Genomic DNA, 24,077 nt, shown 5'->3' on the forward strand with positions numbered 1-24,077 from the left:
GATAAATATATATCCAAGATATATAATAAGATATATTTAACAGATAAATATTTATCTGTATATGATATATGATATGTATTTATACAAGATATATTTATCTTTTTTTTTTTTGAGACGGAGTTTTGCTCTTGTTGCCCAGGCTGGAGTGCAATGGCGCCATCTCGGCTCACTGCAACCTGCACCTCCTGGGTTCAAGCGATTCTCCTGCCTCAGCTTCCCGAGTAGCTGAGATTACAGGCATGCGCCGCCACGCCCAGCTAATTTTGTATTTTTAGGAGAGACAGGGTTTCTCCATGTTGGTCAGGCTGATCTCAGATTCCTGACCTTGTGATCTGCCAGCCTCGGTCTCCCAAAGTGCTGGGATTACAGATGTGACTCACCGCGCCCAGCCCCTATACAAGATATATTTATTTTTAACACATAAATATATATAGTAAGTGAATATATATATAATTTGTTAAATATATATTTAATGTAAGTGTACAATTTAAGTATATTTATTAATAAATAATTTAATTATTTTAAATGATTTAAATATATATTTAGTATATAAATATATTAAATAGAAAATATATGACTTGGAAAATATTGAAAATATAAAGAAGAAAACAAAATATCTCATCATTTTATAACCCAGAAATAACTTTAAGAGTTAACTGCTGATACATTTGGGCACATTTTTAGGTATTAATAATTGAGGTCATAACATGACTATAGTTTTCCATCTTTCTTTTTCACCTGACCTTAGCGTTACCGGAAAAGGGTCCCAATCCAGGCCCCAAAAGAGGGTTCTTGAATCTTGTGCATGAAAGAATTTGGGGCAAATCCAGAGTAAAATGAAAGCAAGTTTATTAAGAAAGTAAAGGGATGAAAGAACGGCTACTCCATTGACAAAGCAGGGTGTTCCCAAAAGCAGGAAGAGAAATGCATCCACCTTAGGTACAATGTCTGCTTATATATAAGACAACAAAGCAAAAAATCACGGCCGAGATGTGCTCTACAAGGCCCTGTGACAAAAGATTGTTAATCTTTGTGTAACTGCTGTCTTCTATAAGAATCTATGTTAAAATTATTTTTTAAATATAGATCCAAGAATGCTTTTGTTCTTAAGATACCAGGATATCAGGACATTTCCTGAGTCTGTTATTTCCCAGATCTATTAAGGCCTGGGTATCTTCGGTAAACATTATCAACCTGTCTCTTTAACCATAATTATTCTGTGACTAAGAATGCCTGACCTGGGAATGCTACCCAATAGGTCTCATCCTCATTTACCCAGCCCCTATTCAGGCCCCTATGAAGTCACTCTGGTTCTCACATCTCTGACATTAGAAAAAACACAATGGATTTTCGTTTCTTTTTTTTTTTTTGAAATGGAGTCTTGCCTTGTAGCCAGGCTGGAGTGCAATGGTGCGATCTAAGCTCACTGCAACCGCTGCCTCCCAGGTTCAAGCGATTCTCCTGCCTCAGCCATCCGAGCAGCTGGAATTACAGGCACTCCCAACCACGTCCAGCTAATTTTTGTATTTTTAGTAGAGAATGGGGTTTCACAATGTTGGCCAGGCTGGTCTCGAACTCGTGACGTCAAGTGATCCACCCCGCTCGGCCTCCCAAAGAACACAATGGCTTTTCTCACCGTGCACTCTTTTTAAATAAACACAGTCTGCTTTACTTCCTAAAGGGGGCACGTGAGAACTCACCAAAGAGTCTACAGTCTGCGTTCTCTCTTCAGCTTCTGAGCCAGATCATCTCAGGACCTGGTGTCTTTTTCACTGTGCCCCATGATGCAGTCACCCCGCCCTACGGCTCAAGTCACAGAAACCTGGGAATCATCCTTGACTCCTCCCTCTTTCATCGTTGACTCCTCCCTCTCTTTCACCCAATTCAAGTCTCCAAATTGGAGAATTCCAGCTGCTTAGTATCTCTTGACTTTGTCTTCTCCTCCTAATCTCCAAAGAGAGGCCTTGTCATCTTCTACTGAAATACTGAAACCATCTTTTATATTGTCTTACCGTCCTCAATGTGTTTTCCAAAGGCTGCTAAATTTGCTTTCTGAAAATACAAGTCTGAACTTGTCCTTTGCAGGCAGAATATCAGTTTCAGAGGCTTCAGAGTGACTTCAGGATAAAGTCCAAATTCCCAACAGACTTTTAGGATCTTTTTCTTATCTCTCTATTCTTATCTCTTATCCCTTGTACCAGCACCAGAAAACACTCCTCACATTTACTGCTAGGATTTCAGCATGCATTTTTATCTAAACACATTCCACAAGTAGGCTGTCATGTTTTTCAGGACTCAGCCCAGCATCACCTTTTCCTGAGAAGCCTTTCTGCACTTTCCTCTTAAACCCCTGGTGGGCGGTTGGGTTGAGCACCCTCCTGTGGGCTCCTTCAGCACCTGGGCCCTCTGTCTCTGCACAAATCACACTATATTGTACTGTCTCCTTCTATCTGTCCCCTCCCCTAAATAATCAACTCCCTGGGGTGGGGACAGGGAATATCCTTTGTACCCTAAATGCCTTACCAAAGTCCTAGTTTGGGAAAGGACTGTATGTTTGTTGAATAAATAAACAAACGCTTGTATTCCCAGAATTTGGTGATGCCAAGGCAAGTAGATAGCTTGAGGCCAGGAGGTTGAGACCAGTCTGGCCAGCATGGTGAAACCCCATCTCTACTAAAAATGCAACCATTAGCCAGGTGTGATGGCACGTGCCTGTAGTTCCAGCTGCTCAGGAGGCTGAGGGACAAGATTCGCTTGAACCCACCCAGGCTGTAGCTCAGTGGCGTGATCTCGGCTCACTGCAACGATGACGAGGTTGCAGTGAGCTGAGATCAGGCCACTGAGCTACAGCCTGGGCAATAGAGCGAAATGCTGTCTCAAAAAAAAAAAAAAAAAAGTCTTGAGCACCCTAAGGACTTCATTATATTTTATTATATGCAAATATTTACTCAGAAAAAAATTATTTCACATTTAAGTTTTCTTTAAAATTTCACTACAGTTATTAATACTGTGGAAAATATTTTCTATATTTTGGATTATAGCCATAAAAAGGAGTCCAAAAGGAGCCAACAGGCCAGAGTAGTAACTTTTTTTTTTTTTTTTGAGATGGAGTCTCGCTCTGTCACCCAGGCTGGAGTGCAGTGGCGTGATCTTGGCTCACTGCAACCTCCACCTCCCGAGTTCAAGTGATTCTCCTGCCTCAGGTTCCCGAGTAGCTGGGACTACAGGTGCCCACCATCACGCCCAGCTAACTTTTGTATTTTTAATAGAGATGGGGTTTCACTATATTGGCCAGGCTGGTCTTGAACTCCTGACCTTGTGATCCACCCACCTCGGCCTCCCCAAGTGCTGGGATTACAGGTGTGAGCCACCGCACCTGGCCCAGAGTAGTAACATTTTTGACAATCACCATACGTTTTGCCAATTATTTTTCAAAGAGATTTTGCCAGGATACCAGCAATGTTTGAGAGCTCTCACTTCCTTAAATATGAACTTGAAAGAAACAGTATGAATGTGACAGTTAAGTTTGTCTTTCTTCCTCTCTTTTTTTGCTGAAATTTGCATTTCTAGACTTCTAAGGATGTTGGCTTTTTTTCATTGTTTTCAAATCAGTAGTAACTTAAGTCCTGTCTGTTCACATCTAAGCATATCTTAAAGCAAAAGATTGGAGTAGCTTAAGAAAGACATTGTGGGAAGAATACACAAGATTGATCAGAGAAGAAAGACTGTGAATATAGGGAAAAATTAGAAGCTGTTAAAGCATTCCAAAAAGGGAAAAATGAGGCTTTGATCTAGAACCCTGTAAACAAGAATGGAACGGGGATTCATTTAAGGCCACAAGGCTACATAAATAATAAAAGAGACAAAAATCTAGAATACTCAAGGATACCCATGTAACTCCTATAAAAGTCACCCTATATTTTATTATAAGATAACTAGCCTATTAACTACCTGTGTCTAATTTAAGCTTAAGTTACAAAAGGATGAAATAATTTCCTGGATGACGTGACTGAGAGAAAAGGAACATTTTTCTCATGTAACTTCAGAGGAAATGAAGTAACATAGCCAGCATGTGATGTGGACTCGTGGCTTGCGCTGGGCTGCCCAATCTCCTGGGGAAGGCCAGATGACAGGCCTGGGTGAGGGCTGAGGGAGGTGGCAGGAGATCTCCCACTGAGCACCTGCCTATGCCAGGTAGACGTTTGCACGTATGTACCTTAAACCATTTGATCTCATGATAAGTCTGAAATACGAATATTATTTACATCTTCATACAAATCATGAGAAGACAGAATTCAGAGAGGCAAAGCATTCTGCTCCAAATCACACAACCCTGCATGGCGGAGCTTGGTTTTCCCACCAGTCTGAGTGTGGAGTCTAGAATCTTTCCACACTTCATTGCATCTCTTCACGGGAAAGAATTTCCCACCAGATCCCTGCAGATAATTATTTCAAAGAAGCTACAGAAAATGAGTTCTACAAGGCTGATTGGTTTGGGTCTTGGTGTAAGGTAGGTTTAGGGAAGATCAAGGATATTTATTTATTCAATTTCATGAAATTTCATGAGAAGCTCCTTTCTGTCCAACTACTGAACAACTTAGGGGTACCTTAGCATTCTTTTTATCTGGTAGCTCCAAAAATTTTACATCACAGTCCTCTAAGTGTTGTGTCAGTCTACCCAGTTAAATCAAATTGCCCTTGGTTACTTTTTAAAGATTATTTTTCCTAAGGTTACCTGATGCAAAATATATTGTTCCCGAAGCTGGCTTGCAGAATTCCATGCAATAGTTCCATGAGCCAAGACTTTAGCTTTTTCAATCCACTTCAAAATTAATTCAAGCATTTCATTGTATTCTTCTAAATGTGATGCTGCCTGAAAAACCAGTAACATTAAGGTAACAAATGTAAACTCAGTTTCTTGAGCTATAAATCAGTCTTCTCTCTCTTTGGACACAACAGTCTTAGGGGCTGATCGTTATAATATCTATGATATTCAATGGTATCAAAAAATCGTTTCCCTATTGAAAATCTGTCAAAGCTTTCTCAGTGACCTTAGGATAAAGCTCAAGTTCTTAATATGATTGAATTATTCCTCTTTTTCTTTCTTTTTCTTTTTTTTTTTGCCAAGGTCTTACTGTCACCCAGGCTGGAGTGCAGCAGCAGGATCATGGTTAATTACAGCCTCAATCTTATGGGCTCAGCCTCCCACCTCAGCCTCCCACGTAGCTGGGACCACAGGCACATGCCACCATGCCCTGCTAAATTTTTGAATCTTTTGTAGGTTTCACCATGTTGCCCAGGCTGGTCTCAAACTCCTAGGCTCAAGTGATCCTTCTGCCTCAGCCTCCCGAAGTACTGGGATTATAGGTATGAGCCACCATGCCAGGCCTTCCTCTATCCCTTCCTTCACCCTCCCCTGGGTAAGGAGGTGGCAAGTGGGGACTATAGCAGGCAAAGTTTCAAACTATAATTAATGGGTTACCAACTCCTGGTTTTAACTGGTCCCTGATTATATTAATCAATTTCAAAAGTCTAGTCTATATGCAACAATTATTACAGACGTGCAGTCTGAACCTATTAAGTCAATGTAAGCTGATATATATGTAGCTTACTTAAAGGTACTTGAATTCACCCCAAACTGATTTCATAAAACATGTTAATGGGTGAATATTCATTTTACAAAATACTTCTCCATTTTACAAAATATTCACTCCAAAGTCCATTTGTAGGACCACCTTTGTCGGTGACTCTATCACATGGCTGGATATAAAATAAGTGCTGGTTTACACCTAAGTCTTAGGAACACAAGTGTAGCACGAAATAAGCTACACTTAAACTACTCTCTCATTGTCCATTTTATCTTTTTATTTATGTTTATTTTCAAAAGAGAAAAGCAGAACATGGAAGTTTCTGCCTTAGACGATTTGGATTTCTGGCCCGGAACACGTACCTGATTGAGCTTGGAGAGCCGATTCTCAGCTTGTCTAATGGTCTGCTGGTGAAGTTCAGTCAGTTTTCCTATCTTCTTGGCCAGTGGCTTACCCAGTTGGCCATTCTGTTCCGAGAATTTCTGTACTGCTGCATCTAATTCCATTAACTTTGAATTACAGCCATCTAATTCCTCTCCCAGCACCTTGATGTTCATCAAAATGAAAGAATATTCAAGTACAGAAAATACATTTCTCCAGGTTTTCCGAGATCAGACTGATTTTTGTCAAAGCCAAATATTATAATGAATAATTCTACTATAATTCTACTATGATCAGGTCATTTTTGTTTCTTTGGTTGGAAAGGCAGAGCAGGATATGTTGTAATCCTGGTGTTTATTTCCTATGAGGCTGAGTGAGAAGGCTAACATTTTCCTTCTGCCCCACCCAAAAAGGATTAGAGTCCCTGAACTCATCAACAGAGGAAGAACACAGATTTAGCTACCAAAGACACAATTCCGTTTGGAATTTATATATTTGTATTCCTAAATCATCACTTAGTCCTTTGACACTCTTCTTTCTTACACACTCATGCATGTATATTTATTAATACTGTTCAGTTATAATGATCAATTATGGAAGAGGATCTGTGTTGCTTCAGTTATAAAATTTCTTTACCGCCTGCTGTTACTATTTGGTTTTAAAAAAGGTTCCTAAAAGGTTTTTATCCTATATCCCCAAGTAAAACTGACTCCAAAAACTATTTAATTCATTCAGTAGCACCCTTTAAAATTCTGCTTCTTACTTTTTGGTCAGTTTTAGCTTGAACTAAATTATCTGTCTTCGCTTTCAGCTTAGTTAGAATAGTTGTGAGGTCTTTAGCTATCTTCTGAATTTGCCGGCTGAGTTCCTGGCTCGTGGCCTTGCTCTGCTCAACTTCTTTTATTTTGTCTTGGATCTAAAAAATCAGTGAGAACAACAAAACAAGCCATGGTTAAGTGGATAATAGATACTAAAAATCTCAAAAGATGTTGACAAGACACATTTTAACTGCTTTGGCATTGATACACTTGGTCACACCAGCGATGTGTAGTTAGTTACAAGCTCTCCTGGCTTTCCCTGGCTTCACTATCTTTATGTATTTACTGCACTCCTTGTGTTCCACAAAGATACAAGCAATGTGTGTACAGAAATTCACTTATTAAATATTTACAGAATACTCATTATAGATGGTTGTGTAGACAGCTGAGTTTGAATCCTATCTTCTCCATTAACTAACATAACGACCTTGAGCACACAAACTCCTCTAAGCCTTTTTCTTCATAAGATGGAAAATCCTCCCAAACAGTTGGAGGCACACTGATTTGTTTCCAAGCACCTTTTAATAAATTACTGTTAATGATCTGTTAACTCTTTTTGTAACTTTCCAACTACAACTCTATAGTATGCCAACAAAGCATTAAGCACATCCAATGGAAAGGAAGGTGAAAAAAGACAGTTCGCATTTACAAAGTTCCAATGACTTTGCTTTGATTTGATAACAAATATTCACACTGTTGCTTAGAATAAAATGCTGAAGAAAAGACGTTAAAGAGAAGAAACGTTTCTTTATATAGTTAAAGGTCTTTAAAAAAACCTCTTTAGTAGGGAGAAAACACACCATTAAAAGAGTGTTAATGGTGTGTTTTGGCCTTCATTATTTTGAGCGTCAAAGTAAATGAAATACATATGAATAAGTCTATGATAGGAAAATTAATCCAGAGAAAAGCTTAAATTTTAACTTACAAAAAAAAAAACAAAAAACTATGGCTGTGCACAGAGGCACACACCTGTAATTCCAGCACTTTGGGAGGCTGAGACAGGCAGCTCACTTGAGGCCAGGAGTTTGACACCAGGCTGGCCAACATGGCAAAACCTTGTATCTTTTTACTAAAAATACAAAAAATTAGCTGGGTATGGTGGTGCATGCCTGGAATCCCAGCTACTTGGGAGGCTGAGGCACGAGAACTGCTTGAACCCAGGAGGTGGAGGTTGCAGTAAGCTGATTGTTTCACTGCACTCCAGCCTGGGGGACAGAGCGAGACTCTGTCTCAAAAACATAAAAAGACCATGAACTTGCCAAGTCATCCTTCCCAATAGATCTTCCAATGTCTAAGAAGAAAAGCCAAATATATCAATTACATACTTAAAATAGTAAATAGCATATATTAGTAGTTTAGGTCAAAGTCACGATGCAGTAGGATCAGATTTTGATGAGATTTTTAAAACACTTTGCATCATACATTGAAGATTCCAAAAGTAGAGCACAACTGTATGAGTTTTACAGTTTGTACAATGGGATATTACTTTCTATTTCATGTAGCAGTTTAGAATTGTAGTATGTCTTCTCTTTGTCTCATACAGAATGGTTTTCATTAAATTTTAATAGCTTTAGCATTAAGCCACCAAGAGAGTCCGAAAAATCTATTATATTTCCATACCGATGTTATTTGAGCCTATTTTCACTACATGAAATTGTGCTCTTCATGAGACCAGAGACAGAAATCTCACTCTGGTCTCAACACCAAAAAGGACCATGCATTTCTTCTTAAAGAAACAAAAATGTTTGTTTTTTAGAGTTATAGACAGGATTGTTTCTTTTTACTCCTTTCCTTGGGTGTTTAGAAGCTAGGGTTAAAATGATGGCTCTTCTCTAGCAACATTAGGGGACCCACCTGCATGCATTTTAGGAAATAACTTCCTCCCTGCATTGATCTTATTTTTCTTACTTTGATTTTTCCCTTTCCTCCAACATCTTCACCTACTTAACTGAAATTTTGTTGCACTGCTGAAATAAAATAACAGCTGGAAAAGCCCCTGGCACACTCTGGGCATTCACTAAATATTTGTTGAACACATGAAATATATCTTACTTTTTGTTTCTTTAAGTCATTTTTTTTAAAGGTGAGGGGAAGCACAAAAATTATCTTTAATTGGATGACATTATTGGTCATATCTATGATCATCTTGCCTATGAAAAAGACCTCTAATTTAATATTATTGTTTTATAATATTTTTTTAACTCTATTTTTTTTAACTCTGTCTCCAAGAAGACATGATTGTGAAAATCAAGAACTCTCACACAAGAGGACTGACCCTATAAACAAAATGGAAAGACACTCTTTCTTAATCATAGGTTTACCTGATCGCGGATCTTTAGGTCCAATGCCACTTCAGCCAACTGAAGGGAGAGTTCAGAAGGTAATATGGTATAAAGGCCCAAGTACTTATCCTTCTGTTCTTCCGCCATTTTTTCAATGTTCTGTCGGTGATTTGTGGCTTCTGTTAGGAGAATCTGAAGAAAAGATCAAAATAAGAAATTTCTGGGAACCTTCTAAGGGGACTGTTATAGACAAGGCTGTATATTTTTCATCAACATATAATTAAGTGTGGAATTAGAGAAATATCTTAAAATAATACAACACTCTTCTTTTGTCTCTGAATATAAAGTATGTTCACTTTAAAAAACAAAGGACAATCCCATGAAGTAATACTAAATATCTTTTATATAACACGCTTCTGAAATTTTTTAATTCAATATTCAATAAATATAAACAAGTATGTCCAATTAAAATCAGGGCAATTGTTTTTTAAATGATGAGTAAAGGGAACGAGGAGATTTTTTTGTACCTGAAGTTCTTCAAGTTGAGCGTCTATTTCTATTGTTGGATTCCCTAAGTATTCTTTCGTTTCCTGAACCCAACATTTCACAGAATTGATCTGAGTCTCCACCATTTCTCGGTCCTTCAGCTCTTGCTTCACCAACTTTCCATTAGTCTTCACTTTCTCCTGCATACTTCAGAAACATTACAGGGATAAAACAGAAGTTATGTGAAGTGAAAGGAACCCCCTAATACTTGACAACATTTTATCCAATACATACATAGAAATGGGAAACCTAGTATCTTTTTTGAAAGTAAAGACACTTCCTCAACACTGTCAAATAACACTTCAGTTCATGTATAAATGTCTTATAAAGTGAATAATTTATCCTTGAAAAATGGAGAGTTGACTGTCTCACATGCCACTAAATTGCAATTAATTTCCTATTTAAAGTAGCCTGGAGATTATTTCATTATTTACTTCCTCTTTGGAAATCTACTAAAATGGTACATTTAAAAGTAATGTATAATGGAATATATATGGCTATGTATTAGAAAGTAGTCTTTAAAGAAAAAATCAAGCTTTGGAAATTTCATAATCAATCATGTTAATAATGTGCAAATTTCAAGTCTTTATTTGAATTAATGTAAATTTGGTAAGAAGACTTTAAAAAGTGTTAGGTTACCCTGACATCACCTATAAGGGAAAGAGATGAAATGCAAGGACATGAATGAGGTAATATTTGTAAATGTAGAAATTAAATTATCAATGAATATTTTTTCTCTGGCCCAAGAAGTGAATCAGGGCTGGTTATATATCAAGATTAACTTGCTTTTTCTACTAAATTCACTGCTAGTCAATGGCTATTATTTACCTGGACTGTGGTGTCATCTTTGCTCCTATATCCCTGTCACCCCAGATAGCCAATGAGCTCTCAAGCTTTATCAAATCTAAGTTCTTAATAGCTCTCAGTTGTTTCCCTCTCATGCTTCATTTCTCTTGAATCACCCTTCCTCTCCCCGCATCACCCAAGGAGCTCCTTGAAAGTAACATGTTTATTCCTTTCTTACATGTCATTTCCCTGTTTGCAAAACTCAATGCCTAGCTCCAGCCCGCTCAGGCTTCTGCTTCAAATCCCCTTCTGAAGGGATGCCTTCTTCAACTCCTCTCCTCGGCTGCTTGTCTCTGCTTCAGATTCCCTCAGCTCCCTTTTCACACTTGACTAAAAAGGCTGCCTTAGTTGCCTATCTCTCTGCTGCTTGACTGTAAAGGGCATGAAGGTAGACACTGAGTCTGTATGGTTCATCATCGTATTTCTAAGTACTATCAGATACGTTTTTGTCAGACAAATGATTGAAGAGTTACGGAAACTGAAAAGCAAGGGTGATGGGAACGGATCCCCACATTTTCAAGGTGGTGTGAAGGAGCACCTTCATACTTCATAACCTACTTATCCCTTTGGGTCAAGGCCAAATTTAGTAACAGAACGAAAGTAGGGGCTGGGCACGGTGGCTCACGCTTGTAATCCCAGCACTTCGGGAGGCCAAGGCGGGCGGATCACGAGGTGATCGAGACCACGGTGAAACCCCGTCTCTACTAAAAATACAAAAATACTAAAAATACAAAAAATTAGCCTGACGTGGTGGTGGGCGCCTGTGGTCCTAGCTGCTCAGAGAGGCTGAGGCAGGAGAATGGCGTGAACCCGGGAGGTGGAGCTTGCAGTGAGCCGAGATCGTGCCATTGCACTCCAGCCTGGGCGACAGAGCGAGACTCCGTCTCAAAAACAAACAAACAAACAAACAAAAGAATGAAAATAGGTGCTTAATTACTTCAGGCACCGATCTTGCATGGCGGTGATTTCCTGCATGAGCGGAGGCTCTCCCCCAGGGGTCGAGGCGGCTCCATCCTGGAGCATGCTCAGGGCTTGCTGCCGCAGCATGCCCAAGGCCGACTGTTGCTGCTCCAGCTCCAGAACGAACGTGTCGTGGTATTCAAGAAGAGTTAAGAGTTCTGCTTTCGACGCTTTCTCTGCTGAACTTCCAGGTAACTTATCTTGCAGCTGATCAATCATTTCAGTGGCCTTTTTAACCTGATGACAAATGTACATACTATGAAGTTCAATAATAAATAAACTGAAAAAAATAGGGTAACTCCCATTAAAAGCCACACACTAGTGTATGAAGCCAATTAAAGATGATGGTATAAATTCCACATGTTAGGAAACTGGAACCTGAGCAACCTTCTTAACATGAAAGGAGATATCACCTCTATACCTCTGGGTTTAAAGCTTTAATCTCAAAATAATATTAGGACAATCAGAGACTATACTTAATATAGAAAAAGCTTTTTTAAAAAAACTAAGCGAACAAAATACTCTTTCCAATATTTAAGTTAACATAAATGAGTGCCTTTAAATCATAAAGGAAGATAATGGCTTAAAACATTAAACCTTTAAAGATGGAAAAAGCGGCCAGGCATGTGGTGGCTCGCGCCTGTAATCCCAGCACTTTTGGAGGCCGAGACAGGCAGATCACCTGAGGTCAGGAGTTTGAGACAAACCTGACAAACATGGAGAAACCCCGTCTCTACTAAAAATACAAAAATTAACCAGGTGTGGTGGCGGGTGCCTGTAATCCCAGCTACTCATGAAGGTGAGGCAGGAGAATTGCTTGAACCCAGGCGGCGGAGGTTGCAGTGAGCTGAGATCACACCACTGCACTCCAGCCTGGATGACAGAGCAAGACTCTAAAAAGGAAAACTTTGAATGTACAATTTGGGTAATGAGTTAAATTTCTGCTCATTTTCAGGTTTCATGGTAAAGAAAAAGTATCTCGTTCTTTTTCAAGGCCAGTTAAGAAGGCAAACGGGCCAGGCGTGGTGGCTCACGCCTGTAGTCCCAGCACTTTGGGAGGCCGAGGCAGGTGGATCACGAGGTCAGGAGATTGAGACCAGCCTGGCTAACATGGTGAAACCTCGTCTCTAGTAAAAATACAAAAAATTAGCCGGGCGTGGTCGCGGGCGTCTGTAGTCCCAGCTACTCGGGAGGCTGAGGCAGGAGAATGGCGTGAACCCGGGAGGCGGAGCTTGCAGTGAGCCGAGATGGCGCCACTGCACTCCAGCCTGGGCGACAGAGCGAGACTCCGTCAAAAAAAAAAGAAAGCAAATGGGGCAACATGGGCTTGCTCTTCTTTCAAAATTTAATTGCTTGGTTTTTCTCATTGAAATAATTTGACCGTGACTTGGGATTAAACTGCACATTGCATTTTGTACTTTGTTTCATAACTTAATTTTTATGTCATTGAAACAGCGATTTTAAAAAGCCTTTATTACTTTCATAAGGCTGACTTCAAAAAGGGGCAAACTACTGTGTTTCAAAATACATTATAATTCGTGAGGAAAGAAAGGTGAGCCCATGGACAGTGGAAACTACCTTGTTGTTAAAGCCCGTCCACTCATCCACTGCATCTTCCAGGATCTTCTCCTGGTCCTGGGCCACAGCTCGAAGGCGTGTCCAGCGCTGCCAGACGGTGGTCATTGACCTGCTCAGGGTGGCTTTGCTGGCGTCATTTCCGGTTTTCTCCAGTTGTGAAGCTTTTTCCTCAAGGGCCACAATTTTCTCGTGGAAAGAGTTAACCACTGACACTAAAGCCTAGGGTTGGGGGTGGAGGACGGAAGAGAGGAGACAAGAGAGAGATTAATTTAATTTTATAAAGTTCTACGGATCTTGGTAAAGCCCAAAATTACCTGCAAAAGGAAATGTTTCTACATACATTTATTCTCCTCTAGGTACTCTTACTTTTATGTTTCTTTTTTAACCAGAGTTAGTCTTAAAGCTTTTTAAAGGGGTAAGGTGAATATTATTTATTTATTAAAAACAAAAGTGTATTTTGCTACTTGAGATGACTTTTTTTCATTTTTAAAAAGCAGCACAAATGTAAGTGAACCAAATGCAATATTTTAGTATGTTACATTTTTTCCTTATATTGCTCTGATAAAGGGAGACTCAGTTATTAATTTTTTAGTTTTATTTAATCTGTTGTCAACAAAAAGTATTTACTGACATTTATTAAGTGCCACATCTTATCGGAAGCAAATTGCTCTGAACATCTTAACTATGCATTTAAAATCTTAGCTATGCATTTCCAATGGGAATCCTAAAAGGTAACAGCATTTAATAAACTTAAAACTTCTATGAAATGTTGTTAAATGCATCCTTATCATATTGAAAAAGTCCAGGTAGAAATGAAGATTTATTGATCATGTTGCAAAGACCCATTACAATTATAGAAAAAGGATTTGTTTTTAAATAGCCCAAAACTCTGACCTTGTGTTCTGACAACTTTTCTTCCGCTTCATGACTAGAAGAAGTCTTCAACAAAGAAAACTCAGACAATTTCTTTTCTGTATCATTCATCAATTCAATAACCTCTTCCCTTGCTTTCTGGTAATCGTGCCATTGAGCTGTGCATCTTGAAAGAGTCCAACAGAAATTGATAAACAGCACAAAATCACGTATTTCTACACAAAGCTCTGGTGTCAGTATGTCTAATGATACTTAAGAGAGAAAAACGAATTTACGTGCTAATGTATATCATTCGTGTATTACTACTTTCAGTATGGAAATTCATTTCACTGAAATATAAAACACAAAACATCCTGAAATACCTCTGCAAGAGATCCACTTGGGCAGCAGAGTCCCGGCTCATCCTCTGGCTCCTGAGTTCCAGAGAAGCCATTTTCTGTTCTAGGTCTTCTTTGCCGGTTGGCTTGATGAGTGGGTCCAGGGTGGCTACCAGGCTGTGGAGCTCCTCCAGGTTACTATGGAACTGATCCTCTGTACTGAAAAATTCCATGTGGCTTTTGAGATTTTCCTCTGCGCTCTCCACATCTAGGCCATTGCCTGCCAGCTGTAACATTTCTTGGGCATCCTCAAGCCAGTCATTGGCTGCTTGAAATACCTGATAATACCTTTGACACTGGCTATATATTTCAGTCAAGGTAGCCTGAAAAACAGCAATTGCAAACATAATCAACTCTCCTTTGGAACGTGTTTGCAGGAAAGAGTTTTATTCATTCATTTGTTTTCCAGTCCTCAGTCTCATGGGTGTATGTGTGTAAGTGCATTGATAAGTTAGCAGAATATTTTTGTGGTGCCATCATCATTATCCTTGATTTTTCCTTCTGCTATTCTTGTTATAATTTTATTACTGCCATTAAATTAAATAATAAGGACAGAAATGGGAGAGAAATTTATGTCAGTATCTTGACTAGTTCTGAAACTTCCCTCTCTAAGAAATAATATGATGCTTAGTAATATGTGGCAGACTGAATGTTTACCAAACTGCAGTAATGTCTCCGTTGGTTAGAAGTATAGCAACACGGCCAAGCGTGCTGGCTCATGACTGTAATCTCAGCACTTTGGGAGGCTGAGAGAGGCAGATCACTTGAGGCCAGGAGTTCGAGACCAGCCTGGCTAACATGGTGAAACCCTGTCTCTACTAAAAATACGAAAATTAGCTGAGTGTGGTGGCACATGCCTGTAATCCCAGCTACTTGGGAGGTTGAGGCACAAGAATTGCTTGAACCTGAGAGGCAGAGGTTGCAGTGAGCTGAGATCGTTTCACTGCACTCCAGACTCTGTCTCTCAAAAAACAAACAAACAAACATGGAAAGGAAAAGAAAAGAAAAAAAAAAAAAGAAATATAGCAACATCAAACTTCCAAACTGGCATTTACCAGACCACAGAGCCACAGAGTAATTTCTGGAAGCGAAATAGTAACCTGTGAGTCTTGTATACAGACTAAAATAGAAAAGTTGAAAAGTTTAAGTCTGGAAGGCTGGTCCATTCAATTCCAGAAGCAGAAGAAACACTCTAACCAGCCATCAATGACTAGACAAGATAAGCCGCGACTGTGCAAGTGAAGATGCATAGAAAAGGTAGAGAAAGTACCCATAAGATGAGCACCAATTAAGGAAAGAACAAGGACAGCAAAGCATAGAATCAGCGGAGGAAATAAGAAATGCCCCAGGAACCATGACCTTTAGTTATTTGTACCAAGATAATCAATAAGACAAGATGGCACAAGCAGAGACATCTTGGTAGATTTAAGATTTTGGTTCAAAACTCACCAAAAGAAGCAAGCTTACCTGACAAATGTTTTTCAAGAATGAAAATTTCTGGTAACTTCTGTTCTTACTCTACATTCTAGATTCTATATCTCTATTTATACTAATAGCTGTAGAAAAATAGTTTAAAATTTTTATAAGCAATAGCCTTGAATCAACATGAAAAGGTTAAAGTGTACTAAATAGTTTTTAGTTTAAAAAGTCAGAATTTTAAGAAGTTTATTATGATTTTATCCAATATTAAAATTTTTACTATTTAAAGTGTTAACCTTAACCTCTGCAGAAAATAAATGAGAGCTAAGATTCATCTGAGGTTACTTCGTGTCAGACCCAATGCTAAGAAGATAAACCTAATAAAAGAATCATTAATATCTCTCTTCTACAAAGAGGGACAGAGCCTTATAGGATGTCATTTGCCTGAGATCAAATAGCTGCTATTAAAACTCAGATGTGCCCTCCTCCCAGGCTGTAGCTGCTGTATTATCCTGACGAAAGCTATCCTTTACCTAAAGGGTTGGCTGACATCTCCTAGAATCACAGGGACTAAAGAGAGACATGGAGAAAATGGGCCAAGAAATTGAAGGAAGTAATCCTCTAAGCACTATTTTTCTCTTCTTATTTTACTTTATTTATTTATTTATTTATTTATTTAGACAGAGTTTCACTCTTGTTGCCTAGGCTGGAGTGCAATGGCATGATCTCAGCTCACTGCAACCTCTGCCTCCTGGGTTTAAGCGATTTTACTGCCTCAGCCTCCCAAGTAGTTAGGATTACAGGCATGCACCACCAAACCCAGCTAATTTTTTTTTTTTTTTGTATTTAGTAGAGACAGGGTTTCACCATGTTGGTCAGGCTGGTCTTAAACTCCTGACCTCAGGTGATCCACCCGCCTCAGCCTCCCAAAGTGCTGGGATTAAAGGCGTGAGCCACCGCGCCCGGCCCTCTTCTTATTTTTGAATGCACAGAACTTGCGAGCCCCAGAGCAAGCCACAATTAGGCCAATCTGGGAAGTTTTGTACATGCTCCCATTTCTTTTTGTTATCCCCAAGTCAAGTAATTATGAGTATTCTAGGCTTTCTTCTGCTGTGCTACAGGGAAGCAGGAGAAGGACAGCACTCATCCCCACAGAAGGGGTGAAGAGATGGGGCAACTAATGGGATACCCCACAAAAATGTGGCTTATTAGCAAGGTCAGAGCTGCACTGTCTGCCTCTCTCCATTTAGACTTTTCATCTAGCACTGATTTTAGAAATACCAGCCTTCACATTGTTTACAAAGGGCATCACTAATTACTCATTGTTAATCAGTTGTACCATCCATGTACTAATATATAATATTAATTATGTTACTAATACCATTTATCATCTCTTTTAAGGTGAGAGATCACTGAGGCATCACTGTTATAAGCAAAGTGAAGTCAAGATGGAAACCACCCAAAATGAATATCATGCACATAAACAATTAAAATCACCTGGCCAGGCACGGTGGCTCCCGCCTATAATCCCAGCACTTTGGGAGGCCAAGGCGGGCAGATCACTTGACGTCAGGAGTTTGAGACCAGCTTGGCCAACATAATGAAACCCCGTCTCTACTAAAAATACAAAAATTAGCTGGGCGTGGTGGCTGGTGCCTGTAATCCCAGCTACTCGGGAGGTCGAGGCACAAGAATCACTTGAACCCAGGAAGCGGAGGTTGCAGTGAGCCGAGATTGCACCACTGCACTCTAGCCTGGGCAACAGAGCGAGACTTCATCTCAAAAAAACCCAAAAAAACAAAACAAAAAACACAATTAAAATAACCATTTAAGTCACTGCTGAAGATGCTTCTGTGTAGTATTTAGAAAGAAATATTTAAAGGAGCAATTACAACGAAGCAAACGAATTTCTTGTACCTGTTTACACATAAGCAGAGTGGAAAAAAAGAGAAGTGAAGTCCTATTATACCCACCTGTCTGGTGCGTAAGGCTTCCTGAATGTCTCCATCCAGCTCTGAGAGCTCAGCGAGGCTGTGTTCTAAATCTGCAGAAATCAGCTCCTTGGCCTTTGTGAACTTCTCCTTTTCCTTGTGACTCAGCGCATTCATGATTCTCAAGCTGGACTGGACCTCTTCCTGATGAATTTGGATTTTTCTGATTTCCTCTTGGATGTCCTGCAGGTTGAGGTCTAGGTACACCGGCCCACTGAGTTCTGCCTTCACTCTCCTCAGCCAGTCCAGGGAGCGACTCATCTCAGTCTGGAAGTCTATACTCTGCACCATTCGGCTCTCACATTCTGTCACCGTCTCACCAATGGCAGAAGTCAACAGTTTTAACTCCTCTTGCCAGGACTGGATCTGATGCCTGGCTTTCTCGTAAGCCAAGGGGTCAAGGTGTGGGGCGAGATCTTCAAGATGTATGGTTACTCGTTTCAGGAGAATCCCTGAGTCCTGGAGACTTCCTGCCAGGGAGTGATACATTTTGAGCTTCTCCTCTGCAGGCAGCGTTTCCTCATTCACTTTGGACTGCTCCTCTTTTACAGACTTCAGTTGTCTCTCCAGCTGTTGGCACATCTGCTTGTGTTCTTGGTAAGCACTGGTGGTGTCTTCTAATAAGCTAACCCTCTGTTCTGTTTGTCGCTTCATCCTGTGATATAAGGTGACAAGGTGCAGCATCTTGTCTGGCTGCCAAGGTTGACCTGTGCTGCGAAAACCTTCTTTTTTCTGGTTCAGTTCATCCACCGCCTCCCCAAGGCCCGCCACCTCGTCCAGAATGCCTCTGCAACCATCTTGCAGAGAAAGAGCCTCCTCAACGGCCAGGTCGGTGGGAACTTTGCTCATCCTCAAGAATTGGGCTTCAAGTTCACTCAGAGACTGGGTTGTCAACTCAATCAAGGAAGCATATTCCTTCCGAGCAAGAATTGCTTCCTGGACTTTATAGAACTTGTCTTTAGCCAAGGCAACAATTACATTAAATTGTTGGGGCAAAGCATTTAGCTTTTCACTGAGGTAGGAATGATCGACTTCATTCAGTGATGGTAATATGGTCTGCCCAGTTCTCTGCAGCGTAAGTAGAAGATTTTCATATTCTGGAGATTGTTCAAGAATGTGTTGGTATTTAGCCAGTTGTGTATGAAGCTCAGTACTCTCATTCATTAGGTTGATTTCAGGAAATGTAACAATATCTGCTTGTTTTAGCCAGTGGCAAGCTTTATCAAAGTCTTCCTTAAAATGCTTCCTAGAAACCAAATTCTTCTCTAGTTCTTGTAACCGGTGACTGCACTTTTGTAAAACACTGTCATAGACACTCTGCAATTCCTGAAGCTTCCCCAGCACTTCACTCTTTTCCTGCTCTGTGACTTCTTTCATTAGTTCGCGACCCTGGGCCCAAAGTCCAGTGACTTCATTTTGGTAAGTCTTGAGGCTGGCTTGTGCACTCTTACATGTTTTGACTTGTTTGCTCACATCATCTGGTAACAGACAGATGTGTTCACGGAACATTATCTTTCGCTCATGTTGCTGAATTTGGCTGGTGGCCTGGAACACTGCCATGAGAAACTGCGTTTTCTCGGACAAGGCTTTGTTTAAGTACTTTCTTCGCTGGCCCACTAAGTCACTGAGACAATTCACGTGGCTTTGTGCATCAGAGAGAGCCTTCTGGATGACCTGTCGCTCATTGAGACCAAGATCTGCCATGACCCTGTCTGCGTCCTTTATGAGCGATTTTAGGAGCATCTGCTTGGCCTCCAGTTCACTGCAGATGGCCAGGTGATCCATGAGAAGGTTCTGAGCCATATCTGGAGGAGGGCTCTGCTTAAGGGCCTCGGCGATGTTGGGTTGTTGCTCTTCTGCCCACTCCATTAGCTCCTGAAATCTGGACTGCACCACATTTAACTCCTCCAAGTTGGTGACTGACACTTGGATTTTCCTTTTAATGAGGTCCTCAAGCTGAAACCAACGTTGCTCTAAATGACTCGTCTGTTCTTTGACTAACTCCTTGTCATCTAAATTCAGATGCTCTATCATTTTCTGCTTTTGATCTTTCAGATCTTCAATAGCATACTTTCTCTCCTGCAATGCCAATGCTAACTTTTTCAGAGCTTCCAGGTGGACAGCTGTACTCTCTGCATCAGATCTGAAAATACATGGAAAGGTATAAGAGCAAATTAGCTGTAGTCAATATCAATGTTTGTTCATACTATGCTAAATTACACTTCACCATTTTCTTTTTGGAGACTGAGTTTTGCTCTTGTTTCCCAGGCTGGAGTGCAATGAATGCTGTGATCTCGGCTCATGGCAACCTCCGCCTCCCAGGTTCAAGCGATTCTCCTGCCTCAGCCTCCCAAGTAGCTGAGATTACAGGCATGTGCCACCATGCTCAGCTAATTTTGTATTTTTAGTAGAGACAGGGTTTCACCACGTTGGTCAGACTGGTCTCTAACTCCTGACCTCAGGTGACCCACCTGCCTCAGCCTCCCAAAGTGCTAGGATTACAGGCATGAGCCACTACTCCTGGCTGACACTTCACCATTTTCTTTAAGTGGATCTTCTGAGCTTAGAATAATTGAGAGTAGTTCAATTCATGGTTTGTTAAGAGAAGTGCTATAATTATGGAATACAAGCCTCATCAGAAGTCAATACTAGAAGTTGAATCAAATCAAGTTGCCTACTTCTTTCTGGCTGATAATGCCTTCCATTCAAATCAGAATATGCTTTTATCTTCCTCTGGCTCTTATCAACTGAGCAGAATCTATACGGTAACAGGATCCTTGGATGGTTTGTGTAATGTTAAACAGTGAGAAGTACTGATCTAGTGTACTCTAGAAAGTGATACTGAAAGAAATTAATAAGTGATGCATGATTTATGTGCTTTCTTTTGTGAAGAGGGTCCAACAAACAATATAGTTCTAGGTATAACCAACAGATCTAATGGCTACTTAATTGTGTACTTGGATATTTTTTGCTTATCATTAGTAATCTTTAGTAATAAGTGTGAAATGTAAAGAATTCTCATCCCTTTGACTATGAAGCACACATAAAAAATGGAATCTTGTAGTCTTTTTTACTAAATGATCAGCTCTGAAGTATGAAAAGCAGGGTTGGGAGGCAGTATGAGGAGTTCTGTTTCGGACATGTTAAGTCTCAGGTGTCTGTGGGGCCTACTGTGAGCCAGAAATATGAGTTGTTACTATTTACTGGACTAATCCCAAAGACCAGTAAAATGTTAAGTATCAAAGAAAAGAAAACAAACCAGAAAATGGTATACCAAAAAAACCCCAAATCCCCACTATGATTTCATGATATCTAGAACAATATTTGCGGTTTTCTTTGCTGTAAACTAGTAAGTCGGTGCAGAAGAAGTGTAGATTTTAACAATTACAGTGATCAAAAGTATGGAATGGATTCATATAATGATCCAGTATGTGTGTATGTATTCTTATTTTTCAAAGAAGAAAGCTAAGAGGGGTTCAATCACTACAAAATCACAAAAGACACAAATTAACTGAATTTGGATTATTCACTGATTTCTAGACTCTTATAAGAAAAAAACCTGACTGAATTACACAGAATGCATTCATTACCTTATAGACTTGATAAGAAACTAGGGAGCATATAGGTTCAAGAAGGATTCATTTCATGAATTCATAGATGATATCCCATAACTTGTAATTAAACAAAATTAGAAATATTTTTAGAATATTCTTTGAGGTCACAGAGAAAATGGTACCATTTTCAAACATTTCTCTTTTACCCACTGGTTAAATCAATATTGAGCTAGGAAAACCATGACTGTCTATCCATGTGAAAACATTAGGTTCATAATGATGTTCTACTTACCAATATTAACAATAATAAACAATAGATGTTATACCTAAGACATTTTATTTATTTTTTTGAGACAGAGTCTTGCTCTGTCACCCAGGCTGGAGTACAGTGGTGCAATCTTGGCTCACCGCAGCCTCCTCCTCTCAGGTTCAATTGATTCTCCTGCCTCAGCCTCCGAAGTAGCTGGGATTACAGGCATGCACCACCACACCCAGCTAATTTTTGTATTTTTAGTAGAGATGAGGTTTCATCATGTTGTCCAGGCTGGTCTTGAACTCCTAACCTCAACTAATCCACCTGCCTCGGCCTCCTAAAATGCTGGGATTACAAGCATGAGCCACTGCACCTGGGCACATTTTAAATTTTCATAGATTTTAAGAAATGTCTGGCTTAGCATTTTGGTGACCCATGGGAGAATTTCTGTTACCTGGCCAAGTTATCCCATTCTGTAGTAAATTTTTCTAGGAACACTTCAACAACATTCATACAGTCATGGTAATCTCTTGTTCTCTGAAGATCCTCTTCCCTTTGCAAGCACAGGTTGTTAGACTGACGGCACAAATCGAGCCACTGATCATTTAAATGATTTATTTCCTTGTGTTCAGGCGATTCCTCCTTCTTTGTTAACTTATTCACCTTTTCTATTATGGTGTTCACGGATGCCTGTTTGCTCTGTAGTTTCTTCATAAAATCCTAAAGGATAACAGCAACAAAAAATATGTAATGTGTTAAGAAATCCCCAAATAAATATAGAGAGCGACACAGACATAAGACCTTTAAACACTCTAAGTTCCTTAATATGAAAGAAACTGAAGAATGTATAATAAGTCATGGGAAACAAAGAGAAAATCTAAAAATCACCATACCTCTTTATGAACGTTAATTCCCACGTGTGCAAGATTCAGGGTAGCTGTGGTATATTCTTTTATTGTACTATTCCAAGAGGCATAAAGAAAAACTAATACATGTGAAACATTACAGTCATTAATGAAAAAAGTCATTATCTTACCTTGAAGTGCACCCTTAGTTTTCTAAGAATTTTTAAGGAGTTCATGTTTTTCAAAACTTATTCTTAAACAGAGTGCTTTTATTCTCAAGACATTGGGACATTAGGACATTTCCTAGGTCTGCTAATTCCTGGGTCTGTCAAGTTCTGGATCTGTTCAGTAAACATTATTAACCTGTTCCCTTAACTAAATATCCTGTGACTAAGAATGCCTAACTTTCTGGGAATGCAGCCCAGCAAGTCTCAGCCTCATTTTACCCAGCCCCTATTCAAGATGGAGTCACTCTGGTTTGAACGCCTCTGACGGAAACCTTCCAAATGTCAGAGACAAGGCAAAGTAGCTTGGGTCACCAGGTGGGCAGTGGTGCTATGTACAAAGTTGGGGAAGGCTGGAGTACATTTGCAAAGTGGAAAGGCAATGGTTTAGATTCATCTACTCCCTGCATACACAGCAAAAAGAAACCTCTAAGATACCATCTCTGCCAGCCCAACATGTGGCCAGAAGATTATTTCTTTGGATAGTGTTTCCTCCAAGGGGTTGGTTCATGGGCTTCCATACTTTCCCACTGCTCACTCCCATTTCCATTTACTTCCACTACCCAAAAAAAATCTCTTAAATCCCCTGACTGATATGTGAAATTTTGTCCTTAAAGCTAGGTTCAATCACAATTAAAATGTTAATAAAACAACAGTATCATCTTGAATGTTTTAAGTATGTGTATATCTAAAACAAATACAGCAAAATATTAGCATTGTTTATTATCCCTGAATGGTAGTATCATAAGTGATTGTGATTTAAATTTGCTTCTTAAGACATTTCTGTATTTTCTAAGCCTTTTATAATAAACAAAACTGTTCTTATAAAATACATTTTAAAAAATTAAATTTCTAGGATGGTTCACAAATTTTTTTTAAAAAGAGTTCATGCTTTTGAGAAAAAATAAATCATATTATCCTGATGCCTATTCTCTTTTTTTTTCTGTACTTGCAAACAGCACTCCAGTAGACAATATATTATTATTGACTCATAATCATAGAGAAAAAACATCTTAAAGTTTATTTAAAATCTGACCCAACTTCCAATCCAGTTAATATACTTATAATTTTCTTTTTTCTCTTTTTTTTGAGACGGAGTCTCACTCTGTGGCCCAGGCTGGAGTGCAGTGGCGTGATCATGGCTCACTGCAACCTCCGCCTCCCAAGTTCAAATGACTCTCATGCCTCAGCCTCCCAAGTAGCTGGGATTGTAGGCATGTGCCACGCAAGGCTAATTTTTGTACTTTTAGTAGAGATGTGGTCTCACCACGTTGGCCAGCCTGGTCTCAAACTCCTGGCCTCAAGTGATCTGCCCACCTCAGCTTCCCAAAGTGCTGGGATTACAGGCATGAGCCACCACACCTGGCCACAATTTTCTATATATTTTAAATTATTTAAATTATATATAAATATGTAATACAAACTGCATTTATATTATACTTTAAATTAATTACATACCGCTTAAATATATAACTAATGAATTGAGAAGCTTATAGTCCTACAGCTTTAGCATAATATGGAGATGAGAAACTAAAAAAAGAA

General features: G+C 39.6%; 1 protein-coding gene across 5 annotated transcripts in view; it reads right to left on the reverse strand.

Annotated features, from left to right (window-relative positions):
* Positions 1–24,077, reverse strand: part of SYNE1 (spectrin repeat containing nuclear envelope protein 1) — a 512,392-nt gene that overhangs the window by 190,950 nt on the left and 297,365 nt on the right. For all 5 annotated transcript variants that reach the window (XM_054558331.2, XM_054558330.2, XM_054558328.2 and 2 more), the window contains 11 exons: positions 21,921–22,186; positions 17,642–19,802; positions 14,235–14,572; positions 13,894–14,038; positions 13,000–13,218; positions 11,399–11,658; positions 9,597–9,762; positions 9,109–9,261; positions 6,733–6,885; positions 5,951–6,133; positions 4,736–4,873 (listed from right to left, as the gene is read on the reverse strand). In XM_054558331.2, coding sequence (XP_054414306.2) covers positions 4,736–4,873; positions 5,951–6,133; positions 6,733–6,885; positions 9,109–9,261; positions 9,597–9,762; positions 11,399–11,658; positions 13,000–13,218; positions 13,894–14,038; positions 14,235–14,572; positions 17,642–19,802; positions 21,921–22,186 — 4,182 coding nt within the window. The remainder of the gene's footprint in view (positions 1–4,735; positions 4,874–5,950; positions 6,134–6,732; positions 6,886–9,108; positions 9,262–9,596; positions 9,763–11,398; positions 11,659–12,999; positions 13,219–13,893; positions 14,039–14,234; positions 14,573–17,641; positions 19,803–21,920; positions 22,187–24,077) is intronic.

The sequence above is a fragment of the Pongo abelii genome, chromosome 5 (assembly GCF_028885655.2).
Source record: "Pongo abelii isolate AG06213 chromosome 5, NHGRI_mPonAbe1-v2.0_pri, whole genome shotgun sequence".
Classification (NCBI taxonomy): domain Eukaryota; kingdom Metazoa; phylum Chordata; class Mammalia; order Primates; family Hominidae; genus Pongo; species Pongo abelii.